Source organism: Pelmatolapia mariae, linkage group LG17 (assembly GCF_036321145.2).
Source record: "Pelmatolapia mariae isolate MD_Pm_ZW linkage group LG17, Pm_UMD_F_2, whole genome shotgun sequence".
Classification (NCBI taxonomy): Eukaryota; Metazoa; Chordata; class Actinopteri; order Cichliformes; family Cichlidae; genus Pelmatolapia; species Pelmatolapia mariae.
Window position 1 is genome coordinate 11,018,601 of NC_086242.1, and position 26,356 is coordinate 11,044,956.

General features: G+C 38.9%; 1 protein-coding gene across 1 annotated transcript in view; it reads right to left on the reverse strand.

The window, feature by feature from the left end:
• The window catches only part of cacna2d4a (calcium channel, voltage-dependent, alpha 2/delta subunit 4a), a 101,905-nt gene that overhangs the window by 74,505 nt on the left and 1,044 nt on the right, over nucleotides 1-26,356 (reverse strand). Inside the window, exons 2-28 of the mRNA XM_063501250.1 lie at nucleotides 24,689-24,858; nucleotides 22,219-22,300; nucleotides 18,775-18,891; nucleotides 18,547-18,606; nucleotides 17,033-17,195; nucleotides 16,809-16,940; nucleotides 16,229-16,289; nucleotides 14,878-15,028; nucleotides 14,036-14,110; nucleotides 11,898-11,987; nucleotides 11,627-11,740; nucleotides 11,443-11,521; nucleotides 10,348-10,481; nucleotides 9,874-9,891; nucleotides 9,284-9,361; nucleotides 8,716-8,796; nucleotides 8,542-8,616; nucleotides 8,351-8,437; nucleotides 8,178-8,249; nucleotides 7,956-8,017; nucleotides 7,734-7,801; nucleotides 7,604-7,649; nucleotides 6,121-6,218; nucleotides 5,141-5,234; nucleotides 4,909-5,001; nucleotides 4,053-4,180; nucleotides 1,938-2,006 (exon numbers count right to left, since the gene is read on the reverse strand). Coding sequence (XP_063357320.1) covers nucleotides 1,938-2,006; nucleotides 4,053-4,180; nucleotides 4,909-5,001; nucleotides 5,141-5,234; nucleotides 6,121-6,218; nucleotides 7,604-7,649; nucleotides 7,734-7,801; nucleotides 7,956-8,017; nucleotides 8,178-8,249; nucleotides 8,351-8,437; nucleotides 8,542-8,616; nucleotides 8,716-8,796; nucleotides 9,284-9,361; nucleotides 9,874-9,891; nucleotides 10,348-10,481; nucleotides 11,443-11,521; nucleotides 11,627-11,740; nucleotides 11,898-11,987; nucleotides 14,036-14,110; nucleotides 14,878-15,028; nucleotides 16,229-16,289; nucleotides 16,809-16,940; nucleotides 17,033-17,195; nucleotides 18,547-18,606; nucleotides 18,775-18,891; nucleotides 22,219-22,300; nucleotides 24,689-24,840 — 2,479 coding nt within the window. The 5' untranslated portion in view covers nucleotides 24,841-24,858. The remainder of the gene's footprint in view (nucleotides 1-1,937; nucleotides 2,007-4,052; nucleotides 4,181-4,908; nucleotides 5,002-5,140; nucleotides 5,235-6,120; nucleotides 6,219-7,603; nucleotides 7,650-7,733; nucleotides 7,802-7,955; nucleotides 8,018-8,177; nucleotides 8,250-8,350; nucleotides 8,438-8,541; nucleotides 8,617-8,715; nucleotides 8,797-9,283; nucleotides 9,362-9,873; nucleotides 9,892-10,347; nucleotides 10,482-11,442; nucleotides 11,522-11,626; nucleotides 11,741-11,897; nucleotides 11,988-14,035; nucleotides 14,111-14,877; nucleotides 15,029-16,228; nucleotides 16,290-16,808; nucleotides 16,941-17,032; nucleotides 17,196-18,546; nucleotides 18,607-18,774; nucleotides 18,892-22,218; nucleotides 22,301-24,688; nucleotides 24,859-26,356) is intronic.

Genomic DNA, 26,356 nt, shown 5'->3' on the forward strand with positions numbered 1-26,356 from the left:
AATCTGGTGACTGTAGAGGCCATTTGAATACAGTGAATGCACTGCTTTGTTCAAAAAACAGTTTGAAATGGTTTGAGCTTATTATCCTACTGGAAGCAGCCATCACAAGACGAGTGCAATGTGGTCATAAAGGAATGGACATGGTCAGCATGAACACTCAGGTAGGCTGTGGTGTTTAAAGAATGCTCATTTTTTTGGTATTAAGAGGTCCAAAGTGTACCAAGAAAATATCTGCCACATCATTATATCACCAGCATCCATGAACCATTGATACAAAGCAGGACGGATCCATGCTTTCATGTTGTTCATGCCAAATTCTGACCCTACCATTAACAGCATTCAAAGCAGAATTGGAGGCAGGCTAAGCAACCCAAATCTTCTACTGACCAAGTTTCAGGTTCCTGTTCTTGGCTGAGAGGAATGGCACCCAATGTGGTCTTCTGCTGCTGTAGCCCATCAGTTTGAAGGGTTGACATGTTGTTCATTCAGAGGTGCTCTTCTGCATACCTTGGTTGTCACACCTGGTTATTTGAGTTGCTGTTGCTTTCCTATCGTCTCAAAGCAGTCTGGTCATTCTCTTCTGACCTCTGACATCAACATGATATATTTACCTAGAGGACTGCTGCTCCTTGGAAATTCTCTCTTTTTTTCATACGTCACTTAAAATCAACTTTCTGATACCCAGTTGGAACTTTGTCTTGAACATGTCTACATGAATATATCCACTGAGTTGCAGCCATGTGACTGGATAATTAAATTAAATGTTTTAAGAGCACTTGAACCTGAAAAAGCTGGTGAATGTATAATTCAAAAAAATGTTCTTGTTATAACCATATATATTTTTTTAAAAATATCTCATTTATACTGCACACACATCAAATACTGTTTTTAGACATCATAATTATTTCACATCCAGTTTTCCTTTGTAGTTTGTGGTTTAATGAAACCCCATAATAGATTCAGTAAGCTAAATCGTAGGTCTAAGTTCAGCCTTTTGCAACAGTGTGGATTCTAAACCAGCAGCGAGAGAAAGAATGTAGCAAAGGAAAGAAAACTGAGAAACTGTAAAAAATGACAATTGGCAAGGCTGAGAGAAAGACTGAAACATGTATTTTAAACTCTTTCTCATATCTCCCTTCTCTCCTGTTTTCCACTTCCAAATTTAACATGATTTTCACACCTGAGACTATTTCTAGGAAAGCTGTGGAACACAGATAAGCGCGTTTGTGTCAGTGTGTTTAACTGTGCTTCTGTCTATCTGTCATCGTAATGAGACACCAAATGCTGACAGCCACGCACGCAAACTTGTTCAGAGATTCTTCGCTCGGATAATTATGACTGATGAGTGTGTCAGTCACAGATGTACTTACCAGGGCAAACACACACACACAAACACACACACATACAAACACTAACCTGCACATCAGCGAATCAGTGAAACAAAGCCAAAGACTCTGAACGTACAAAATGAGACACACTCACACACTCAATTACAGCTGCCTTTTTTTTTTCAAATGCAATAATGTGACACACACATCAGTATCACAAGGGGCCAGAGCTTAAGCCAAACAAAGCAAAGTCTTGCTGATAATTGACACCACAGGCAATTAACATCTACTCAACAAGTTCGAATGTCATCAACAAATCCACCAATACATTTTGCAGCAAGCTGATTTGTAAGAAAATTCAGACACGGACGAGGGAGAAAAGAACAAAAGCGAGAGAGCAAACTGGAGAAGAACAATATGCTTTAAATATGCAGGGGTTGAGTGTTTTACAAGAGAAATGGAAAATTTAGAGGCAGAGAAAACACTGAAAGAGCAAGGAGAGGTAAGAGGAGATTAAAAAGAAATGAGAAAGAGGGAGGCAGCGACGGGATGAAGCATGTGTGGAAGAGACAGATAGGGTGTGTATTAAAACAGAAGTTGTCATCCTACCTCCAGCAAGTGCAGTTTTCTTGCCCACCGTCACAGTGACAGCAGTGGCAGCAATCACGATCCTCCCTGCTGGTAGAACAACATACACAATTAGCAGGTATTTACAGTACCTTATAAATCCAAGTATGTGTGCATGCACGGATGCCTTCCAGATATACAGACATGCAGGATTACTGTATGTGCATGCGAAAAATGTTCTTAGAAATATTTATATCCTCGTACACCTAGTGATTGTGGCAGTTGAAATTTAAGCATGTCAAAAATGTGTGTGTGTTTTTAAATAAAACATATATATGTGACAGGCTGACTTGGACTGGAGAGGTAGTTTGAATTAATGTAATAAATTTGCACATGCTTCTTCCGTGCATCTACTCTGAGCCTTCGTGGCAGCTGACGCCAACTGTCATCAAACCACACATACCAGCCAGATTAACATTTTAAGCCATTATGTAACACAGATTATGAGAGCTAATCGAGTAATACATTTATAACAGAAGGATGTTGTCAGTGTGTTATATTAGTCCATGTGCACCGTGTTTATATTTCTGTTATTCGGTCACTAAGACGAGAAAGACACAATGACAGCATGGGAAAAAAAATAATGCCCAAAAAACTATGTAACTAAGATGGCTTTACGAGAAGGCTTTCTAAGAAAGGAGAGGAGGTTTCCATACTTTAATTGCATGCTCATGCAATGAGAGAGAGTGAAAGAGAAAGAAGGGAAGAAAAGAACGACAGACCAAGAAAAAGTCAGAAGAGAAACAAATCGAAAACAGGGACAACAGGATTTATCTGCTAGAAATCAAATGAAAAAGAGGAGGCATGCCAAGTAAAAGAAACAGTTTTCCTCTACCCTCCTCCTCCTCCTCCTCCTCCTCATTCTCCGCCTCCCTTTGATTATTCCCTCCCTCCTCCGCTTGGGTTTCCACCTCTTCTGCACTCAAGGTGGCGCTATAGTCAGCCTCATAGTCCCTGAATACATCTAAGAACAACACACTACATTTATCAAACTCCTAATACGTATTGGGAACTAGTTTATATTTAAAAGTGCATCTCACAAGCGTGGAAATACACCACAAAATGATTATCACCAGTCAACATAAAGCCCCTAAAATTCCTTTATAACTCTAAAAAACTATGTATGTAAGTCAAAGGAAATAGATGCAGAAAATACACAACCACTGTGTTTTGTCATTAGGAGCAGCAGTGTTTCCAGCTGCACACTGTGCACTGTGTAGTGGAGATTAAATTTACATTCCTGCCCTCTGTCGCAGGCTAAATCGCTTTACAGCCAACATATTTTTCAAAGCTCTTTAAAAATACATTTTATTCCAGTGGAGCAAAATAAGAGAATTTAATCCAGAGGCAGGGAAAAGCCAGGTTCAAACTTGCATGCTTTTTTTTCTGACTTTTCCTTTCTCAACTACAAAAAAAATGAGGTTAGTATGATGTGATGGTAAAGATGTCACGGCTGTTAATTTTCACACTGATGCTGAAAACTGTTCATCAAGACAGCAGGATTTACATCATTTCACTAATGAACTGGCTTAGGATATGCATCAAGCTCAATGAAATACTTTACACTTTGCCTCAATAAAAGCACATTTCCCGATCTCTCCTAACCAGTTGAAGAACTTTGTTGATGCAAATAAGAATAATAAGAATATGAAAAACTTTATTTAGAGAAATTCACATGTCTGACGGGGCTCATCTGCTATTTGTATGACACTTGAAAAGGCATACGGGCAGTGGGTGCAAATGTTCTCCTATATCTCTTCACTTTACAACAAAAAGAGAAGAGTCTTCCAGTACTGATGTTTCCTTGAAGATTTTATAAAGTGGGTGATCAGAGTAGATCAGGATGTTTTTTTTTCATGATGTTTCAGGATTTATGCAAACTGCATTAATATACATAGAGGGAAACAGAAAAGAGCAGCTGTACTCCCCTGACGGTACAGAAACTAGCCTTACATGGGGGATTCTTTGCTCAATCTGCTGAACATTGCAAAAAAAAGAAAAGAAAAAACACCATCATAAATAGTATTTTGTACAATTTGGTTGTTTTTTTTTTATTTTGTGGGTGTGTGTATACTAAGTAAAGGTATGTCGTCCTACCTCTAGTGTCCTGTCTGGGCATGTAATATAGAAACTTTCCAGCTGGGTACTCAGCTGCTCTGCGGTACCACACTGGGAAATGGTCCAGGGTGAACATATTCTCCTTGTCTGTAGAGGTCAGGAAAGACCTGGGGAGAGACAAAATATGCTAAAAGAACAACCCATTACTTAACTAACAAGAAGAGTCTTTGACACATGGAAAAAAGCAACTGGATAAAGTGGGAAACTAAAATTGGAAAACAAAAACTAGTGATATTAAATTGCCTTAACAAGACAGCCATTGCTTTTCAAGAGATATATCTAAAGAAAGGATTTACTAATGTTGAGAATAACAGATTAATGAATATACATTAGAGTTAAAGAGACTATAGTTTGGGATTGCTTGTAATACTGCAATATGGCGATTAATGGGTGTAATAATACAAATAGAGGGGATTCCCGGAATTGGAACAAAGAACTGGGGTGCAGGGCAGGAGAACAGCCAATCCCAAACCCAGGACATGAAGCCACAGGGACAAGCCTGGGGGAGGGCAACCCCAGGGTGAACAATAGAGAGAGTAGTGAGAGTAGTGGAAGACTTATTTGTATCTTCATCTTTGCTTAAATTGATGGTTGTATCTGTGTCTGTCATATCTCAAAACCCTGATGTCTAAATGCAAATACAGCCTAAACAGAAGTCAAATGTTTTGGATATATGCTAACTGTGTTTCTACACAGAAAACTCTCCCAAAAGATGCCACCTGGGTGTCAGGGATTAAAGGTAAACCTTTTATAGAGGTTTTTTGACACCAGTTTCTATTTGGTTTTGGATATAATAGTATGACAAATTAGATGCAGTTGGACTTTTCTTACTCACTTGCCAATTCTTTTCTCGATACCGGTATACCTCAGAAACCTTATGAGGCCTGAACGGGTCCCTAAGAATGCTGTTTCAATTCCCTCATCCATACTGAGAGAGCAAGAGGGAGAATCAAATAAATGCACATACACACATAAAGAGGAAAAATATATGTTAGTATAGATAAGAATCACCAACTGTGTAAAAAGTTGGTGGCATGAACTGAAGGAACATTTGTGTTCATTTTCACCCGGATACGTTGAGCATAAGGGCGTTCCAGTAAGCTTCCATGGGAGCCGTGACCACAGCATCAAACAGCGTTTGTTGCAGCAGCTGCATATCACCTGTTCAGAGAAAGCAGAAGGAAACATAAGTATAACGGTGTGCTTTTATACTGCTATGGTCCCTGAGTTCTGGACCCTGGGCTTTGAGTTTTGCGAGTTAACGTGTCATTTGGATTTTGAGAATGACCCTACAGTATGTTTGAGTGCTGTTTCTTTAACTTGAAGAAACAGCTGGTTGTGTTACTTGTTCTTTGCTACCTCCCTTGTGGGGGTAACAAAGTATTCCCTGTTTAGATGTCTTCCTGATTCATTTTGGTTACAGTTTTCTATTCTTTCTCATTACTATTTATTCCCTGTTCTAATTTCTAGCATATTAGTATCTCCCTTTGATTCAGTATTCTCTGGCATATTTGATGCTGAGTTGTACAAAACTCAGCATTAAATGCTTACTCCTGCACATCGCACAAAGTCACAAGTGACATATACTTATTGGTATATAAACCTAGCAGAAAAATGTATTACATTTTGGTTTTGTTGATTATTTCTTTGTTGTAACAGTGCTTTGTTGTAATCAGACCAAGACATAATAAATCATGGACCCATAAAAAACGTAATCATCATAATAACTTACTGTATGCGCCGTTTTTGGGTTGGATGATTGAATTAAAGATGAAGCAAAATTAAACAATTTATTAATTTAATAAATATAAATGGCACCATTTAGGGGGAAATAAACAGGCTTTCCAGCGGCATAAGATTTATTACCAAGAAGCAGCAACAAAAAATATCCAACTAAACACAAGTTTCTATACTTCTGACATTGATTTTTTTTAAAGAAAATTGGAGCAAAGCTGAAATCACATTTTTGTTCTTTGATTTTCAGCTTTAACAGGTAAAACACGTAGAGTTGAAGAGATGCGATGCTTGACATTAAGTCACGACTTACACTCCAGATCTGGCTCTTTGCCCGTGAGGTATCGTTCCACAGCTTGAAGCTGACTCAGCTTGCGGTGTGCTGGGTCAATGTCTGTCTCACAGTAGGTCCTACAAACGCACACATATGTCAATTAAGCACGGTGATGACTTTCAAATATCGTCAAGAACGAAAAATCGAAAGAAAGAAAAAATAACCAACAGTTTATGCAACTGTTTCTTGTCTTAAAAATATATATGTTCTCCTTTGTTTATGGGCACCTTGTAGTATGTAACATGCTATTACCCCCAGAGGGTGGTGGTAATGCACCTTAGAAGCTGTTTGCCAGCCACCATCAAACAACAAAAACTTTTTTTTTCAATGTGAGCTCTGACTATTTCAATCTAATATAAGACGATAAGATGTCTATAAAGAAAATAAAGAATATAACAGTAAAATGCAATAATACTGCTAAGAGTGAGGCAGAGATTAATGCTGCTGAAAATTGTGAACTCAGAGTCGTCATAAGCACGCAGAGCTGTAAAATTAATATATTATCTCAATCTAACATATTTATTAACATTATTAGTTTGCACTCACTGTGCAGCTGCTGCAGATCAGAGATATGAAATTTTTGATACGTTTAAACATAAGGTTACTCAGTGCATTCAGATTTAACTCTCTCCCATTTCCTAATCCAGGAGACGGGGAAATCACATTAGTCTGCTACCAGATCAAAGGGAAAATTAATTTTATTGATTGAATGTTCTCTTTGATATATAGCCTACAAATGTGACCCATCAATCTTCTAATTTGGGTTCAAGCAGCTGCAATTTCGGCAGTGTAAAAGAGACTTAGCAGCAAATTAGGATCAACATAAAACATTTATACACAAAACATTTATTTTCTGCATCAATGTTTCATGCTGAATGTAAGAAAATTCCAGTGATAATGCCACACATACAGTTTGCACTGCTGTAACTTTACAGCTTCATTTAATGTAGTTTATAAGCTCTGACCGAATAAGCTCTATTTATAAAAAAATTAATAGTACACCAGATAATCTAGACAGCACTTTACTATAAAAGCTGTCTAATGAAAATGTGGTGTTACCAACTGATGTCAAAACTGAAACCTGCTCCAGACCAGGTTATGTGTTCAGCTTAAGTTAGGGTAAAAAGGAACCACCTTAATTACACTGAAAACTCTGACTTTATGTGCAACATAGCTGGTGTTCTAGGAATTCGTCCTACCTCACAAACCATCCTACCCATCGTTTCTTTGCATGCTCTGCGCATGAGCACAACACAAAACTGCAAATTCACTTCATTTTTTAAGCCACTGTGAAAGTTTCTCATGGTTATGTTTAGGGTTGGGGTTTGTCAGAAGTCACCGTCAAATTAACCTATGGGTAGGACAATTTCCCAAAGTAGGACGGTTTGTCAGAACACCACCCTGTAGAAAAATGGGAAACACGAGCTATCTCACAACCTGTTACTCTGCAAGTTAAACTCACCACTCGTTGGCTATGGTCAGATCAGGAGCCAATAAGTCGTGAAGACCTGCGTAAGAAGAGAAGTCAAGACATAAGCCAGGGTGTATGAAAACCAGACACGAACGCAGATAAACAGAGACTGGACACCTACCCTCCTCAACAGAGACATTTCCTATGAAGATATACTGTCCATATCCTTGACTCAACACTATACCCAGACTGTCAACACAGAGAAGGTCAAGACTGTTACAGTATGTGGGAAACTTTAAGAGGGCAATAGAAAATGTAAGAAGGAGACTTGCTTTGTTTATATGGATTTTTTTTAACTTGAGAATTTGAGGAATTTAGTAAAGTTTAAAGAAACTGGACAAACCTGAATGGTGTCTCATTGATGACAGTATAGTAGTAATCATTCTTCAGGAACATCACTCTTCTCTGTAAGATAAACAGGCTTCATAAACACCACAGTGAGCACAAAAAGACAGCTTTTCTATTGAAAAAAGAGGTACACGGGACAAAAAGAGGAAATAACTGATATAATAGTCACTATGTCTCCTTTTACACCAACAGATTCCTGAAAAACAAAATTACTCACTCCTTTATCGACTGAAGTTTTCACATCTAAAGACAAGTTTCCGGTTTCTCCTTTAACCATGGCGGTCCTCAGCTAAAAAAAAAAGTTAAGCTATATCAGCACCTTAAACTATAAGTCAAAGAAAATAAGTGAAATTAAAGGGTCAAAAATGTGTGTAAGTGTATGTCACCCACTTTTTCTTCGCTGTCTTCCCATTCCACTTCTGACAGATCCACGCTGTTGTAGTTGGGTTTAGGCTTTAGCTTCTTACCCTCTTTATACTGCCACACACAAGCACAGGCACACGGACAAAAAAGTATGCTTTTAAAATAAGAGGCATATACTCATAATCCATTATCTAATACCAACAAAACAATCCTCGTACCAGAGGTCGCAGGTCAGGATGAGACAGGATGTACCCATTATTGGTGATGAGGTAGGCGTAGCCATGAACACCCAGCTATAAAAAGACCATAAGCAGACAGCCATAAGGAAGCAAACTGCTGACAGTACTGAAGTACAGCATATATGTTACAGGGTGTGTTACTTTCTGGTTTACCTTGTATCTTGTAGCTAATCTCATCAGTTCTCTCAAGGCAACATCAGTTCCTACTACTCCCAGTAGAATCCCGTGAGATAACTTTATGAGGTAAAAATATCATTTTAGAATTTTAAATATATCAAAATCACATTAAATAGCGCTCACTCTGAAACGAAATATAAACAATGAGCTCAAATAAAATCTGAGATGATACCAGCATGAAGCCTCGATGCAGTATTGTGAACTAGCTGGAGATAAGTGAGTGACTTTTTGTTAATCTTTGTTTTCCAGGTCACACTGTTAGAGCAGTGGTTTTATTTTGCAGACAGCTCTGATCTGAAGAAAGGATTTTTTTGATCTGTGGTTTAAAAGTTAATACTGAATCAAACAAGGCTTCCAAATTTAAGGCAGCCTGTTTCTTAGCAGATCAAGGCTGGTTCCTTCTGTTTTAACCCTATTTCTTATACAAATTTATGAATATAAACTCCCACTTTTGTTATGATCTATCACAATTTCATTTCAATTTAATTTACCATTATCAGCACAAAGACACAATGTGAGGTCAAAGTTGTAAAAAACTACTTACAGTCTCTCTCTTCTTGCTGAACACAGGCATGGCTACTGAGGTCATCAGGAGCAGGCTTTGTGCCTGAGTGTTGAACAGCTGTGATACATTAAACACACTTTCAGATAAATTAGTTAGCCTGTGGACAAAAAATTTATTAATTAATAAAAAAAAACTCCCAACAAATCCAGGTTTGTTTACAGAGTTTGAAAAAAAAGTGATTTGGAGATTAATTAAACAAGCTAACTCTTAAAAAAGCTAGTACCGGCTTGTATAGTTAAAAAAAAGTTTAAACTTTACAGTTTAGATTACATTTCAAAATGATTAAATGAATTTATAATAAAGCATTTTGAAATGCATTGCATTTTGAAAAACCACTTGAAATGTGGTTTCAAGTGGAAAACCAAGACTTACAACATTAGACCAGCTGGTATCTCGAGGATGAGCTAACTTTAGCTTTAGCAAAAGCTACTGGAGTTACAAGAAACTACTAGAGGTGACTAAAAACTGGCAACCACTAACTAAACAAAACCTAAGCATGTCATTACAAATGCTACACTTCATTTTCTTTTTCTAGCTAAAGCTCTAAAGCTAGCTCCACATACAATTACCTTTTTTGTACTTGGGAACTGAAGTTAATGGTAAATGGGGAAAAAAATTACACATGAATGGCTAAAGAATAACACCTCCAGTAAGATTGTCAAATTGCAATGTAATATTTCTGTGGCCAAATGAAAGGGAGGAAAACATAAATTCATAAGAAAAAATAAAAAACTGTTTAATATTAAATACATGTAATAAATGTGCCAGGGAGGTGGTGCTTTACATCTACATTCTTTATAATGACCATAGTCTAAATATTCTGAATTAAGTGAATATGTGAATATATTTGTTTCCTTCCTCATTTCTCTTTATATATTTATTTTTTGCATATTTGCTACACTCACATGTTTCAGATCATTAAAAATATTAAACAAAGATAAAACCAGTGAATACAAAATACAGTTTTTAAATAACTATTTTATTTATTAAATTGGGACAAAAATAATAATATTAAACAACAATAATAAGAGAAGCAGACTGACCACACTGTCCATATAGGCCTCAGTCCAAATGATGTCATGATCGTGGTTGATGACCATTGGCCGGCTCAGAACATGGAGGTACTCCATAACGTTTTCCTGGACATCAGCCAGTGTTGAAACGTGTGTGTAATAACCTGCAGAAGACACAGAAAAGACACACACGTATTGTAACTCGTATCATAAACTACTAAGATGGAAAATTGAGAAGCATTTTTTTTTGTTTTTGGAAAATAAATTGTTCACCTATTATTTTTAACTCAGGTTTCTGCCTTTGGGTATTAAATTTAGAAGAAGAAACTCATTTATCAGACATCAGAACACCCTGTATTCCAAAACATGAAACAAATATCCCAGCTTGAATCTCCGACTGATACAAATATTTTTTTGACGTTCTTTAAAGCTTGGCTTAGTCTAAGGTTTGTGGCATTTCTACAAGTGGGAGACAGTGACGTCAATGGGATACCTGCAGTGAAGCTGCTCAGCGACAACAGGCTACTGAAGCTCTGCCAAGTGAATATGTGCAACACATTTCCCCTTGGTAACATCTCCCAAGAGTGCTGGTGCAAACACTATTAAGCAAACTGAAACTGCATCCAGAAGGTTTAAGCAGAAGCTGTTTGCAAGAAAACAGCAACAAAATATCTGTTTGACAGATATCTGCCTGCTAGTAGAAGCAACTATCAGTTTATGCAACAAAATGGATTGCACCTGTTATAGAGACACAGTTATGACATTTTTGGCCAGGGATATGTTTGCAGTGTATCTGTGCTGATTATCAGTTATTTAGCCATGGATTTTAATATGCTAGAAGGAGCTAATGTGATTATTTCCTAAGCTGCTGCATGATGCCTTGTAATTCACAAGGGGGCAGCACCTGATACTTAGTTCCTCATAGTGCCACCTGGAATCACCACAGGGCCAGCACACCTCTTTTGGGAGCACCGGGGGTTTCGTAAGATTCAGAAAATTAGTCTTTTTCGCAAAAAAATATTCTTTAATCTTCAATTTATTACTGTTGCTGTCTTCCTGTAATGATTATGAAGGATTTGTCAGTACAAACAAATGTGACAACACAAACAAAGCCATCAAATTTACCCTTGTTGTTGCAGGCAATCCATTTGACATTTTCAGCAAACGTCATCTCCCGTCCAATCAGATAGGTGAACACTCGAACCTGGAGGGAAAGTCAAGTGCTATATGTAGTACGGCGACCTAATTTAGTACTCAGCTACTACAGCTTTTAAAGGATGATATTTGTCTGTGCTGGTCTTTATAATACCCGTCGTTCCGGCCAGTTAAACTCTTGAAAAACATCTTGGAAGTCCTCCATGGCTCCGTCTGTTATCAGCATGATTGCCTGGTTACACAGGCTGCCCTGCCCCAGTGCAGTAGCCTAAACACATAAATATGCACATCCAGTTTAATCAGTTTTAAAAATCTGCACTCAAGCTCTGTGTATTGTGGAGGTAGGAATTCCTAAATAACTTTGCTTCGCTATTATTACGGCCAAGGGGTAGCAGTTGCTATGATTGTGGCAAGGAAAGACAAACCTCATTGAGAATCCTGAAAGACTCCTTCATTGCTTTTTTTACTTTGCCCTCTCCTTTCACATGAAGCTCTTCCACCAAAAGCTTGAAATGCTGGAGCGAGACCCAGAAAAGTAAACACACAGACACTGTCAGTAAGCCAATGCGCTTCCCTTCGGGCAAACGCAGCCGAATTAGTCACAACAGAAAAAAGAGAGCGAGGGAGACATAGAGAAGAGAGTGCAGTAGAGAGATTATCCCCGGCTTCCTGGCACACTGACCACTAACACCAAAGCTACTGCAACACCAGAAGGTAATCAAGATTAATCAACACACAAACAAAGACAGATTCACATGCACATATAAGGAGGAGGCATGACCATGTAAAAGTGTTTTACTGAGTTTTACAAAGCTGTAAGTGTGCATGGACTTCTTTTATAAAAGACAAACCCTGTAAAATGTTGCATCTTACATAGCACAAGGATGGATATAAACACTTCTCTAACTAGTCACTTGTATATGAAAATGCGGTTTTAAGAAGAAGTGAAATTTTAATGTGAAACACTTATCATGACAAAACTGAAAAGGAAATGTGCTTTCTTTGGTGTCAAATACTAAAAGAGAACAAAAACTGCTACTAACTGCTATTGTCTCTGTGCAAGAGAGGGTTGAAATACAAAGCATTGGCAAAGCCACATACAACCCCAGATCAAACATCTACATGCACGACCACTGCACACGGCTGCAGCTATTAATAGCACGTAAGAGGAGCTCTTGTTTCTGTGCATGTGAATAGTAAATAATTAGAACAATAAGAATAATTGCAAGCGTAGTGAAACTGGTTTTATGTGCTGTAAATTATATTTAAATATAGACATTTAGTCAAAAAAGTGACTCCAAAACTGTGGAACGATCTCCTTTTAGAGATCAGACAGGCTTCTTCTCTACCTGTTTTTAAATCACTTCTGAAAACCCACCTCTTTACCCTGGCCTTTGACACCATGTGAGATATTGGGGGTTTTTTTTGGGGTTTTTTAGTTGTTTTTAGTTGATTCTATGCTGTTTTATCTTGTTTTGCTAATATAGGGCTGTTTTAATTTTTATGTATTATGTGTTTTATTTATTTATTTTATTCTATTGTTTTTAACGTATTTTCTGTACAGCACTTTGGTCCTGTACTGGGTATTTTAAAGTGCTTTATAAATAAAATTGGTTTGGATTGGATTGGAAACATGCTAGAAATAACTGAAATTGTTGTGAAGTATTATTAACAAAACAACAACATTGCAAATTCCATTTAATCCCACATATCTGCTCTGTGCTATTCTGACAAATGAGACTGTTTGCTTATGTGCATTTGTACTGTGTCACTGGGGCATGTTGTGTACTGCATCTTTAACATGGTTGGCTTGCAGGTTTGTGTTAAGTAATCTGTCCAGTAATGAAAGCTGAACAAGACTGAAAAAGTGACCCAGTGTGACTTTCAGTAGTACTAAAAGTGAATGGTTATGTAGGAATATTGGAACTCTTGTATAACAACTGCAAAACTGATGATTGTCTTCCTCTACATGTGCGTTCCCTCTTGTGCAAGTGTGTCAGCCAACATCTGTAAGCCCATTCTGCTACAGAATATCCTATGTATTCACCCAATCAGATTCCTTGCTGACAGGTCATGTGACCAACTTAAAATTGTCAGCAGCCAGCGACCTCACCCAAACTGCCATGATGTGGAGGGGAGTGAAAGTAGGGCATACTTACAACAAATAAACACACACACACAAAGACTGAGCAGACTGAGCAGGTGTTGGGAAGTAAAAAAAAAAGGGAGGACAAAGGGATGAGAAGAAAAATAAAACAATGACATTATTGGTGTTAGACATGGAAATAATTCAAGAGAGGAGAAAAGAAGGGAAATTGGGAAGAATACTGATATTCTTAATATGTTAGCAGAGGCCGAAGTCACATACGCTCTCTAGGGTTTTACTGGGTAAATCCTTTAAAGGGCAGGTTGTTTTAACTGTGATGTGATTACAGCATAAGCTTTGTCTTCAGGGTATTAGCAAGATAACTTATAATTATTAAGTTACAAGAGGTTAATTCACTTAATCAGCCATGAGCATGAACGCATGTGCCATTTGTCAAGGGCTGCTTGTGTGTCTTACCTCTCGGTTATCCAGATCAGCCTGTACTAGCGTGCCCTGGAAGCAGGGCTCCACGTAGCGAACATAGTCACTGTACTGGAGACAGAAACCAATTCACATGAACCAATATGGCCACTGAGCAGCTAATGAAGAGTCAACATGATTAACATTTGCAGCAGGGGACAAACAGTTGTTAGTGCAGTTTTACGACCTGCAGTCAATCACCCTGACTATCACAAAGTAATTAAATTACACTTAATCTCTCCAACCAACCATCTTTAAATATTGACTGTTGTTGGATTAATATGGAGTATGATTTTAATGTGTTCAAGACCAGTTCTATCAAAGTCAAAGAATAAAATAAAAATAATTAACTAAACCATTTTTTAAACTACAGAGTTTAGATATGAAGAAGTACTGTTTTTTTTGTTTTGTATTGTTTTGCTGCACGGTCACTCGGCTGAAAGGAGTGTAGCTTTAAATTCTGGTAAAAAAATACAGCTTAAAAGCAGAGGATTTGCAGGAGGCGTATGATTACACACGCAGTAATACCAGGATAAACCATGCTTATTACACAGATTTGTAGTTGTAGGGTTACACACAGCCAAAATCCCCCCCAAAAACCTAAAAAGAAAACAAATTTAGAAGCTTTGATGTTACTGAAAATTTATGCCTGGCATAAACCAAATTTTGAATTTGGATCTGTTTGCATGTGTGTGTACATATGTACCTCCATGTGGACCTGTGCATTAGTTCCACTGCATTTGTGTGTTTGGGCTTTAATCTCTATGTCACGCTCATCCAGACTTAGACAAATGCTCATTGCATTTGTCTTTTGTATGACTGTTTGCGCATATACTTACAGCTATGATGTTAACAAAGTCATTTTCTCCCAGGGTGTCCAGGATTGTATTAATGGTGTGCTTGGCTATTGTCAGTCTGAGTCCCTTCATGCTGCCACTGACATCCACGACAATTACTACATCTTTAGGAGATGTGGCTGCTTGTATATACCTAAAAGGACATAGAGAGAAAGAAGAAGTAGGTATAAGATGCACTACAACCTACATTTAACACCAAGTATGACCAGATTGGGTGTTATGTACTGCTAGTCCAGCAGCTAGGAGGAGCAGACAGTGTTTATCCTTTTATATGTTCCTCTGTCCGTCTGTTCGGTCCATTCATCTCTTTATTACCATCCCCTGATTTTTCCAAGCTAATTAACATAAATGAGATTTCCCCTCGAGCAGCAGGTGTGATCGGCAACTTTCCAGATTTACTCTGTCTGTTTCCTTGATCTCTGCTTCCCAGGACAACTGTATTTATGTCTGGAAACCAGACAGAGTTCCCACAATCTAAACAGTCCTTTGTCTTTGTGATAGATCTCTTAACAGCAAATAAAATGTCACATGTTTCAGCAGCAAGGAAATAAGCATAAACACTAAATTAATGATGGCTGAATTCTAGTTAACTACTTCAGTGCAACAGTGCATATTACACTGTCATGTACACTCACCGCACTTCATTAGTCACATATCGCTAGTACAAAGTTAGACCCCCTTTTTCAGAACTTCCTTAATTTTGTGGTATAGCTTCAACAAGATCCAGGAAATATTCCTCAGAGATTTTGCTCCATATTGACATGATGGCATCACATAGTTGTTACAGATTTGCTGTCTGCACATTCATGGTGCAAATCCCCTTTAACTAATAAATACTTTTTAGTTTCCTGTTCTTAGCTGACAAGCGTGGCACCCGATGTGCTCATCTGTTTCAAGGTTCAATGGGTTGTGTCTTCAGAGATGCTCTTCTGCATACCTTAATTACAACAAGTGGTTATTTGAGTTACTCTTGCCTTCCTCTCAGCTCAAAGCAGTCCGGCCATTCTCTTCTAACCTCTGCCATTCACTTGATAATTCTTGCTCCATTTCCCAAACACTCAACACCTCATCTAGTATCAACAACCATGTCAAATTCAGAGACACTTGAATCATCCTTCTTTCCCATTCTGATGATAAGAATTCTTGAGACAGTCAAATACACCTAGAAAGTATGGGTGAACCATACTAGACTGCCTAATGGTGCATAGTCACTGTTGAATGGGAGTGATCAGATCTGTAAGTGGGGTTTGGAGCTGCATTTTGAGACAGCTAAAGATAATCAAAAGGCATCAATGGGGAAGGACGGCGCAGTTTGACAGCAGTATAGCCTTACCAGTTTCTGTTTCTGCAATCAAATGTGACAACACCGTTTTCATCTGGAGTCCATTGGATGCCTGAAAGAAAACAGAGAGAGTGCAGATGATGGTCAGAGGACAAACTCCTGCTTGGACGATTTTTTGGTTGGACGGATGAACAACTGATGTCAAAATGAATGCTGTGGTAGCATTGTGTGATGACAAACTGTCAAACAAGGCTGTGATGGGTGACGCAGAGGGTGAGTAAAACAAGCTGTCACATATCTTCTGTTAATTACCCTTGCTCTCTCTCACAAACACACACACGCACGCACACACTCAGACAGACATGTACACACACAGAATTTATTAGCAGCCAGACTCTCACCGAGACTGACTCATCATGTTTGACTGTTTCTTGCGCTGTCAGTTGCTGTGTAAGTACAGTACACTGTTTGGCTTATGTAGCTGAATGTTTATCTACAGTGCTGTTCATGTTGTTTTAACACTGCATCATCACAGGAGAAAAGTGCAGCCAAGGGTACCATCAATTAACACACTGTGCTACAATTCTGGGACGCACATTTGCTGGCCCAAGTGTAGGTGACTTAGACGTACCTGGATATAGCCTGAAAAAGCCCGTAGAACTGCCAAAGTACTGCCAGGTGAGAGTTGGATCCTCTTGGAAGTTATCAGCGAAAACATCATTCAGAGCCTCAGACATGTAGACTCCATTGAGAATATCAGGATCTACAAAACAGAGAGAGGTAATATATTCTACTGCTAATCTGGTGTATTATGCAGCATTTGCAGTTATATTTAAGGCTTTATGGTTGTGTTACCTCTGTTGTAGACATTTGTGGGAACTTGTATGTTACTTTGCTGTATGTTGACTGGCAGTTTATTAAAATGTTCGTTTTCCTCCAAAGGGAATTCTCCACCCAGTGGGACTGGATTCCCATCCTCATCCACAGTGTTGATCAACATGGAGTTATAATAATCAAACTACAGAAAAAAGTGACAGTTGGTGGCTGTACATATATACTAACATGAGTAACCAATAAGAACAAACAGTTGGTTATAATTCAGTTATAAGTCTGTGGATTTTATTTTTTCAAAAGGGCTGAAAATCAGCTCACAAACTGGATCATTAAAAGACAAATTGAAGCTCGCTCCACTCTTGAGGCTTCACAGTAGCTATCCATCTTTAATATACAGTTTGTGGTTAGTTAACAAAGAGTCCTATATTAAAATGCCTGACGTCAGGTCATTCCCCTTTTTGTGGCTACTGTACTGGTGATTAAAACACTGCCAAATTATATTTGGGTTTATGGTCATGCATTATCAGGTGTGCAGAGGTTTTGAGTGACAAGTGTGGGGCCGCTTTGTGTTTGCCGTTTGGTGACGAGGAGTTGGGCATTTGATTTCTCTGGTAAAATGCTCGTCCAAGCTTGTTTTTTGCTAGCCTAAATTAGCATCCCATTTGTTCTCACAGTGAAATATAAGGTAGAGAAAAAAACATTTACATCTTAATTGCTTGGTGTGCAGTTACTGGAGGTTGCTGGCTATCACTGTGAAATTTGTGATACCTTCTTGTGATTGCTTTGGTCACTAGCAGATTGTTGCAATTACCGATGGTTTGCATGAAAGGCCCCAACTTGTCTTCTGACACTCAGCAGCTAAACACAGAGCAGTAGTGAAACTTGGCAAAAAAAAACCCTGCAACGCAAATGGAAAGGAAGAATGTTTGCCTTCAAAGTAAAAGCTTTGCCTTCAGTTGTTTCAAGAGGCATAACTTTTTAAGGTAAACTGTCTCTGTTTGCAGCTTGGGTCAAAACATTCACAGCTTCACAACTGCTCAGTGACTAATTGTTGGGTCACTTTCTTCCTTGCAAACTTTGGGCAACTGTAGCAATCTACTAATGTCCAAAGCAATCAAAAGGAGGGTTTTAGTGTAGTTCCCTATACCTCTTTGAAAACAATTTCACTTAGCCAACCATTGGACAATGAATTGGAGAATACATATTTTTCCTAGAGTGTTGCCAGGGACTCACCAGCCAGTCTCGATGCCAGGGTAACTAAGGCCTAACCAAGCTAGCTACTCAGCCAGCATTAGCATTAGCTCACAAGTTGCTCACACTGCCCTTTTATCCAAATCACATATTCATTTCATTAAAAAAAAAACTAACAAACAACAAAAATGGCAAAATTTGAGTTTATCCACAAAGCAATAGGTCGTGTCATGATGGGGACATACATTTTTACATACAGTGTATGAGTTTTCTACTAGCAATGGGACTCTTATCCTGTATAAGCTGACAAATGAAAAACTTATAAGCAGATATGTCACCCTTACCTCAAGTGTTTCATTGTACTCATGGTCCAGATCTGCATCCTCTGCTGCTTCTGCTAATCTCTGTGATAAAAGGCAAAGCATTAAAGATTTTCTTTTTCTTTTTTAATTAGCAAAGTGCAGCATTACACAAACCCACACTAGTTTACCATGTATCAGTGTTTGATTTGATGATTGCCCACTTGATTGGCATTAAAGGTTTTTTTTTAACTCTGCATGCATAATTATTACCTTAACAGCTTTCATCTTCCTCCCAAGCATCTCTTCCATTTCTTCCGCAAATCTTTTCACCAGTTCGTCTCCATTCACCTCCTCTATCTTCACTGCACCTTCAATATCCTTGTATTTCTTTAAAACACACATACAATTCAATTTAAAAAGAAAGATTTGTTTAAAAAAATGTAAAACACTGTGCCAACAACACACGAAACCAAACAGTCCCCTCTGAAAACAGAGATCAACTGTACAGGCAGCAATCCTGATACACAAACCTTCACACCAGGCATTTACAGATGTCCTGACTTCATCCTCTCCCTCCACCCCTCACTATTTTGTACAAAGTGATGGTAATGTTTTCAAAGATTTGTAATTAAATTGTATAATAGGCAGACATAAAAACGAGTCTTAATCCTGACATGTTATTATAGCAGTGGCATTCAAAATGATCACCAAAAAAAAGAAAAAATTATTAAACATATTTATGTTTTCTTTTTTTTTTCTAGTCCAACAACCAGTTTGCCAAATAATACTCATAGTATTTGTTCACAGTAGTATGCAGCTGCATAAATGCAATTTAAGGGATCCCATACTGTTACTGCATGAGGACTGAAAGGTTAATTTCCTGCACTAAAAATAATGTAATGACATTTACCCGTCTTGTTTGTTTTGTATTTTTCTGTTGCCTTTATAAAGATGATTACCATTAATTACAATATTTTACAATTATTATCAAATTTGCTCAGGAAATAGATTCGATAAGCCATGTGTCCCATGCAACAGTGCAACATCCATCTAATAACTCAGATAAGTTAGATACTCAAATGGATAAATAACAGATGTAAAATGAGAAAAACCCACAATATACGGATCTTTTGCAGGTTTGTTTTGGGGAAAAAGCACTCTTTGTAGCTCCAACATGTTTATGACTGTCAAACAGAACCCCCAAACACTCAATATCCTACCCAGTTTACTCAGGCAAGAAGACAGAATCACTAAGTGTTCCACTTATAACAAGAAGCCTATCGATTAGGCAGAGGTGGGTGATTTATGGCTCCTTGGTGCAAGGATACGACTAAAGTGCTGGCTGTATTACACACCACTGGCTGAATAAAAACACATTTTGCAGATAGGAAAGATACAGCAAATTAATAGGGCTGTTATGGATACAGTTACTACAGCAAGTGTTGCTCGTGTGATAACTGAAGCACTTACAAGCACCACAATGCTTTCTGTTTTTGATCAGGTTGATATCTTACAAGCTGTGAGGTTGGACAGTGTAGAAAATTGTTTATAACAGCTAAATCAGTAAGGATTGGTTATTTGTACAGCTTGTTTGGTTAACGTTGTTAACACACATTTTGTGAGCCTGCATAGCAGATGGTGAATGGACCTGCTAGCGATACTACAGGGTGGCATGCAGTGCAAGTTCACACGTGCTAATTACTAAAAGGCATGCCTGAATTGTATTTGAATTAAATGTGTCATCAGATTGCTCTCTAGGCCATGCGCAGATGTTGTACAGCAAATGTATGTCAGTCTGCCGTGTTCTTATTGGCTGATGTAATGCACAGAAGGGGGAGAAATGACGAATTCACACTCTGCCCCTTTCAGTTTTGCAGCATAATATTGTATTTTTTGGCAGACTTGATATTTGTCTCTCTTCATTTAAATATTGTTTCTAAGATTTCTTTGTCCATTCCCAGCTTCCAGTTCCAACTTTAGTTTTAAATATTTGTGTAGTTGGTAATACAATAAGAGGGGCAGGTAGAGGGAGAGCTCAGCCCCAAATAACCTTCCCTGTATGTTCCTCTCTGTATACTTTTGCATGACTAATCATCAATAAAGGCATATTAACCATACCATACCATAACCATCATTAAATATAGCCTAAAAATAATCATTTGCCTGTCTGAAATGGGAAATTAGTGAAGCATACTATGTCTTGTAACATGTACTTGGGCATGATGTCTTGGGCTAGTATGTACTGTATGAGTAATAATTTGTTGATATCTGACAACATCTATTTATAACTGTATATTATATTAAATGGACAGTTCACCCCCAATAAAATCAAGTCCTGCTTGTTTTGATGTGAATAGCCCCATTTTGGTGAACCTGTTGTAGAGATTTCTGTCCTATTTTGAATATAATGGAATCAAATGGCACTTCACTTGGCATGCTCAAAAGGGCAAGAAAATACATAACACTCAGCAGGAATGTTCCATCCATCCATCTTCTTCCGCTTATCCGGGGCCAGGTCGTGGGGGCAGTAGCCCAAGCAGAGAAGCCCAGACCTCCCTCTCCCCAGCCACCTAATCCACCTTGTCTGGGGAAACACCAAGGCGTTCCCAGGCCAGCTGAGAGGTATAATTTCTCCAGCATGTCCTGGGTCTGCCCCGGGGCGTCCTCCCGGTGGGACATGCCCGGAACACCTCACCCAGGAGGCGCCCAGGAGGCATCCTTGTCAGATCCCCGAACCATCTCAACTGGCTCCTTTCGATGTGAAGGAGCAGCGGCTCTACTCTGAAACCCTCCCGGATGGCCGAACTTCTCACCCTATCTCTAAGGGAGAGGTCAGCCACCCTCTGCGGGAAGCCCATTTCTGCCACTTGTATCCGCGATCTCGTTCTTTCAGTTACCACCCACAGCTCGTAACCATAAGTGAGGGTAGGGACATAGATCGACGGGTAAATTGAGAGCTTCGCTTTCACACTCAGCTCTCTCTTCACCACAACATACCGATACAGCGTCTGCATCACTGCAGCCGCAGGACCAATCCGTCTGTCTATCTCCCGCTCCCTTCTGCTATCACTCGTGAACAAGACCCTGAGATACTTAAACTCATCCACTTGGAGCAAGAACTCGTCCCTGACCCAGAGTGGGCACTCCAACTTTTTCCGGCTGAGGACCATGGCCTCATGATTGGAGGTGCTGATTCTCATTCCGACCGATTCACACTCGGCCGCGAAACCGTTCAAAAGTCAGCTGGAGGCCATCACCCAATGAAACCAACAGAACCACACCATCCTTGAAAAGCAGAGATGAGATTCTGAGACCACCCAAGTGAAAGGCTTCCGCCACTTGGCTTGGAATGTTCCTTTCCAGAAATTCCGAACCAGTCAGACGACTAATGCAATTCTCGCCTTTTTGCTCTGTTTTTGGTCTCCACCAACTCCAAATGGGAATTTCTGTCTATTTCAATAACTTGCTTGTTTTCTGCTTGCCATGTGGTCCTGGTAATGTGACTTACTGTGCAGTTTTAGACCTGATTACTTAAAAAAAGATAATCCAAAAACCTTGCTAGGAGCCATTTCATGTAGAAGCTGCTTTTCCCCCTATTGAACTCCTTACATGAGCTGTGTTACCACACTGAAGAATGCAATGTAAATATTAATGGCTCGTCCACCTGGCTGATAGTTAATAAAAATGTAATTTCATAGATGAACTGCCTCTTACCTTCTGCAGAAGTTTAGCTCCAGAGTACCTGGTGGACAAAGCAGTTATCTCTTTGCCAAATGACACGGCCCACTGCTGCACCCTAAACAGACAAAATACATTATTAATGGAAGGTAGATACCCTTATATAGGTAAAGACACAGTTACTAGCTCAAATTAATAAACCCATTATAAAACACTGGAAATGACCAGAAATGTACAAAACATTCAAGCACTTACTTGAATGTTTTGTACATTCAAGTTTTGTAGAGTGAAGCAGATTATTTGAAGGTGATGCTTAAAGTAGAGAGTGTACCGGGTCAAGAGGTTATTCTGTGCTCACTAACATGCAGCAATTCTACAAATCCTCAGTGTGAATGCCATTGAGGTAAGGTAATAGAGTTTAGAGAGCAGACAGGATGTGACAGATGGCTCAACCTATGGGGAGTCAGTCAGCTCGCTGCTAGTTTGCAGGCAGTCTTGCCAGCATCGGTACTGAAAACTGGCTTATCATTTGTTGACTTGTTGATATGGTCATTGCAAAATTTGAGCGTGTTCATTTTAAAATGTGAGGGCCGACAGTGTGCAAGCCGTCTACTGTACTGTCAATATTCTTCTTCAAGAGATTTCGTTTAGTATTACCATTCTGGTTAATCATAATCTAGCCGATCCCTGTTCCTGTTTCAAAGCAGCATCAAGAACTTTGGGTTTCAGTGTCATAAAACAATATTATGATATTAGTGAAGCAGGAGATTATCTCCTCTGACACTGGGTTAGGAAATTTCTGCATTTTTAATGATTTATTTTAAAATTAAACTTATTAAAATGGCTATACTACAATTTTTGAACCAGTATCTGTACCAGTCAGATCAAGAACAGGCCTTTGACACACCAACCAGGTTGCAGAAACAACTTCAATGAACAGTAAAAGTATTTTACTTACTTCATTTTTCAATAGATAAACTTGATTTTATCCCCAAAGAAGAAAAAGATCTATGTGTACACTTATACTGTTTATTCCAGAGCAAAGACGTGTTTTTAGTAACAGCTCACAGAAAGGTGCAATGTTTCCTACTGGCATTAGGGTTGCATAGCCTTAGAGGATAAAGATCTGACCTTCTTGGCCTGAAATGTTCCGGTTGTGACACTGTTAACTTTCACAGCCATAAGGGACCTGCTCCCATTTCTTCCCTAGGCAGAGTGCGGCATTTGGGGCTTAGTGACCTATCTTGGACAGTTGAACTCTGGTGTCCCCAGAGCTTCATCTGCCGTCACCAGCCTGACTGCTGACAACACATACAGTAAACTCTTTAAGCTGTATAACTACAAATCTTATACACTGCACTGAATACAACTCTAATCTGCACAGGCAGACATTGCTTTATGGTTTTGGTGGATAGATGTAAGTATGTAAAGCCTGTTATGCAAACATTAACAACATCCATGCTAACAAAGTGCTGTGCTTCTCAGTCTCTCTCAACTTTTATCACTTTTACATATACAGTCACACACACGTGCACACAAATTCTTCTGCTAACACACAGCTCACACACTCACACACAAACAAGGTTACTGCAGACTGACAGGACTGTATCGATCTTTTCTTGTCTTTCGTCAGCAAGGCGGTTGAAAACCGTTCAGGCGAAAGAGCTTCGTCTTGCCTTTGGAGAATAAACAAACACAGCATTTTGTCCCAAAAAGAAATATCCACCTGAGATAAACTGACCAGTAATCGTACACAGTCTTACAAAGTCAACACTCTGTGAAAGCAAAACACATTACGCAATATAAACTGGTCCCTCTCATGGGACGGCAATCATTGTACATGTTTGAAAAGCAGTTTTACAGTAGAAGTAACAAGCCTTGTGATATGTACATATGATTAAATGCAAACATAGCAGGACTCCATCAATCTGTATAAGCAGAGCATTGGTGTTTGCCAGCATGGCTCTAGGTGACTACTGTGTGTTGACAGCGCTAACCACTTGATCACCATGCTGCCTTTTCCTACACAAAATCTTTTCTAACAAACAAATTGTAATTTTTATTTTTTAAAAATGAATGTCTCTTTATCTCTAGTCAGACTTATATGTCAGATTATTTGAATGTGGCTGTAGAGAGAAGGACAGTTTGGCAGTTCGCTGTACCCCACAGGTGTCCAGATGGTCCATATGTATGTAGAATAATCAGCCAACCTAGAAGGAACACTATTGACTCATCCATCTGACATATGGCTTTAAGAAGGATCATACTGCACATAGAGCTGCCAGGGTGTGCACACAGAAATTACCTGATAAAAAAAAGGCTGTGTGTCTATATTTGCCACTGAATGGCAGCACACTGGGTGCCAGTGTGATTGAGGATACAGCCACGATATGGGTATGTAAACAAAAACAAATGCAAAAATGAAATTAATTTCAGAATAAATGCAGCTTTATACAAACACCAGACGCCAGTCAACTGTCTATTTTTCTAGCGCAGTTTCACTTACGTTTCTGGTGAGATCTTCATTTGACCATCAGTCATGAGGCACAGCGAGCTGGAGAGGATAATCCACATCAGCATCATCAGCCTCCCGCTGTATGGCCCACTTCTGTCTAATTTAATGGTATTCCCAGCTTTTCCCAGACTCCAGCAGTTCATCCCTGCAGCTGCCGTACGCTGGAGAGAAATTGAGGAAATCAGAACAATGAAAAAGCATGAATTTAGAAATGCTCAGGTCAAAGAGTAAACCCACAGAGAGAGAAACCTGAAGTCTTGGCACAGACCTACCCATACAGGGTGGTACACAATGCACCGTCTCTAGCCGACATCTACTTCATTAACTGTGAAAAAGGGTGAGCATTAGCATTAACTTCCTCCCTTCTTTGGAATATTTAAAAGTAACAGAATTAGGCCACCCAGGTTCTGCAGCACCACTTACAGGCTGTATCTTAGCTAGTTTATGGCAGTAATAACATCTTTATATGAACATTTATCATTTATACCTAGATCACTCTCTGTCAAGTTAGGTTGTTGACACTTTTGTGCATGCTAATTGAACTATAGTCCAGTCATGTATGTTGGAGTTGCACGAAAGCACAGAGTATTATTGCATCTGTAAAGTCTTGTAGCTATTAATGTATACAATACAAATAATTACAACTACCACATGCACATCACCGAACTGTTATCACCTTGCAAAAACAGTAAAACTAATGTACCTCTTGATCAGGAATGGTTCAATTAATTTTCTCAAGGGGCCACATGAGAAACTGGGACTGTTTTAGGAGACCGGACCAATTCTGTACTCACAAGGTGTGTTTGATTTGGCAAACTGGTTGTTGGATGCCCTTCCAAAGGGATTTGTGTCTTCCTTTGGGGGTTCACCTGAAAGGGCTCAGTATTCATTTTTCGTTATAATCTTACTGGAGCAGCCCTCCACAATAGTCACAACTCCTCATGTGGCCCTTCGGGAAAATTAATTGCTCACTGCTGCTCTTGAGTCATGCTTCTGGTAAAGCAGTCTCTTTATTTCTCTCTTTTAGCACTATTTTGGTCTCTACCAACTCTGGAGGGAAGTTTACCTTGTTGCTAGCTAGCTAGGCCTGAGCAGATGCAGACAGTTGATTTTAAGAGCTTGTTTAGAACTTATTACAAAAATGTACAGACTATTTTCTTCGCACCAAATTACCTCTTTGCACCATGTCACGGTGCAGAAAGAAGCCACATGTTCCTGACAGCACATGGACAGCATGACATGATGTAAATATTAACTGTGCATCAGTCAGTTGAGCTTCATTGTTAGCCAACTGCTAGTGTTTAAGGTTTTCTGATGCATTTATGTAGAAAGAAAATAGTTCCAATTTGAAAATGCTAACAAAAAAACGTTTTGGGGTTGTATTGAGTTTAATGTGTGATGAATGATGAGTTTTCCAGATGTATTTAATGGCACTTCAAGTGCTATAAGGTGAGTGGCACCAAGTTCTGTTATACTCAGTCTCTATCTACAAAACAACTGCATGTATATGAGTTTTGGGATGAACTACCCCATTTAGTCAAAAGCTGCATTTAAACTTTATTAAACTGAAGTAAAGTACAGTAAGTTATGGCAGCATTTTGGTCACAGACACATATGTATTACTCTTTTCGTTATAAAATATTGATCATAATTGGTCAT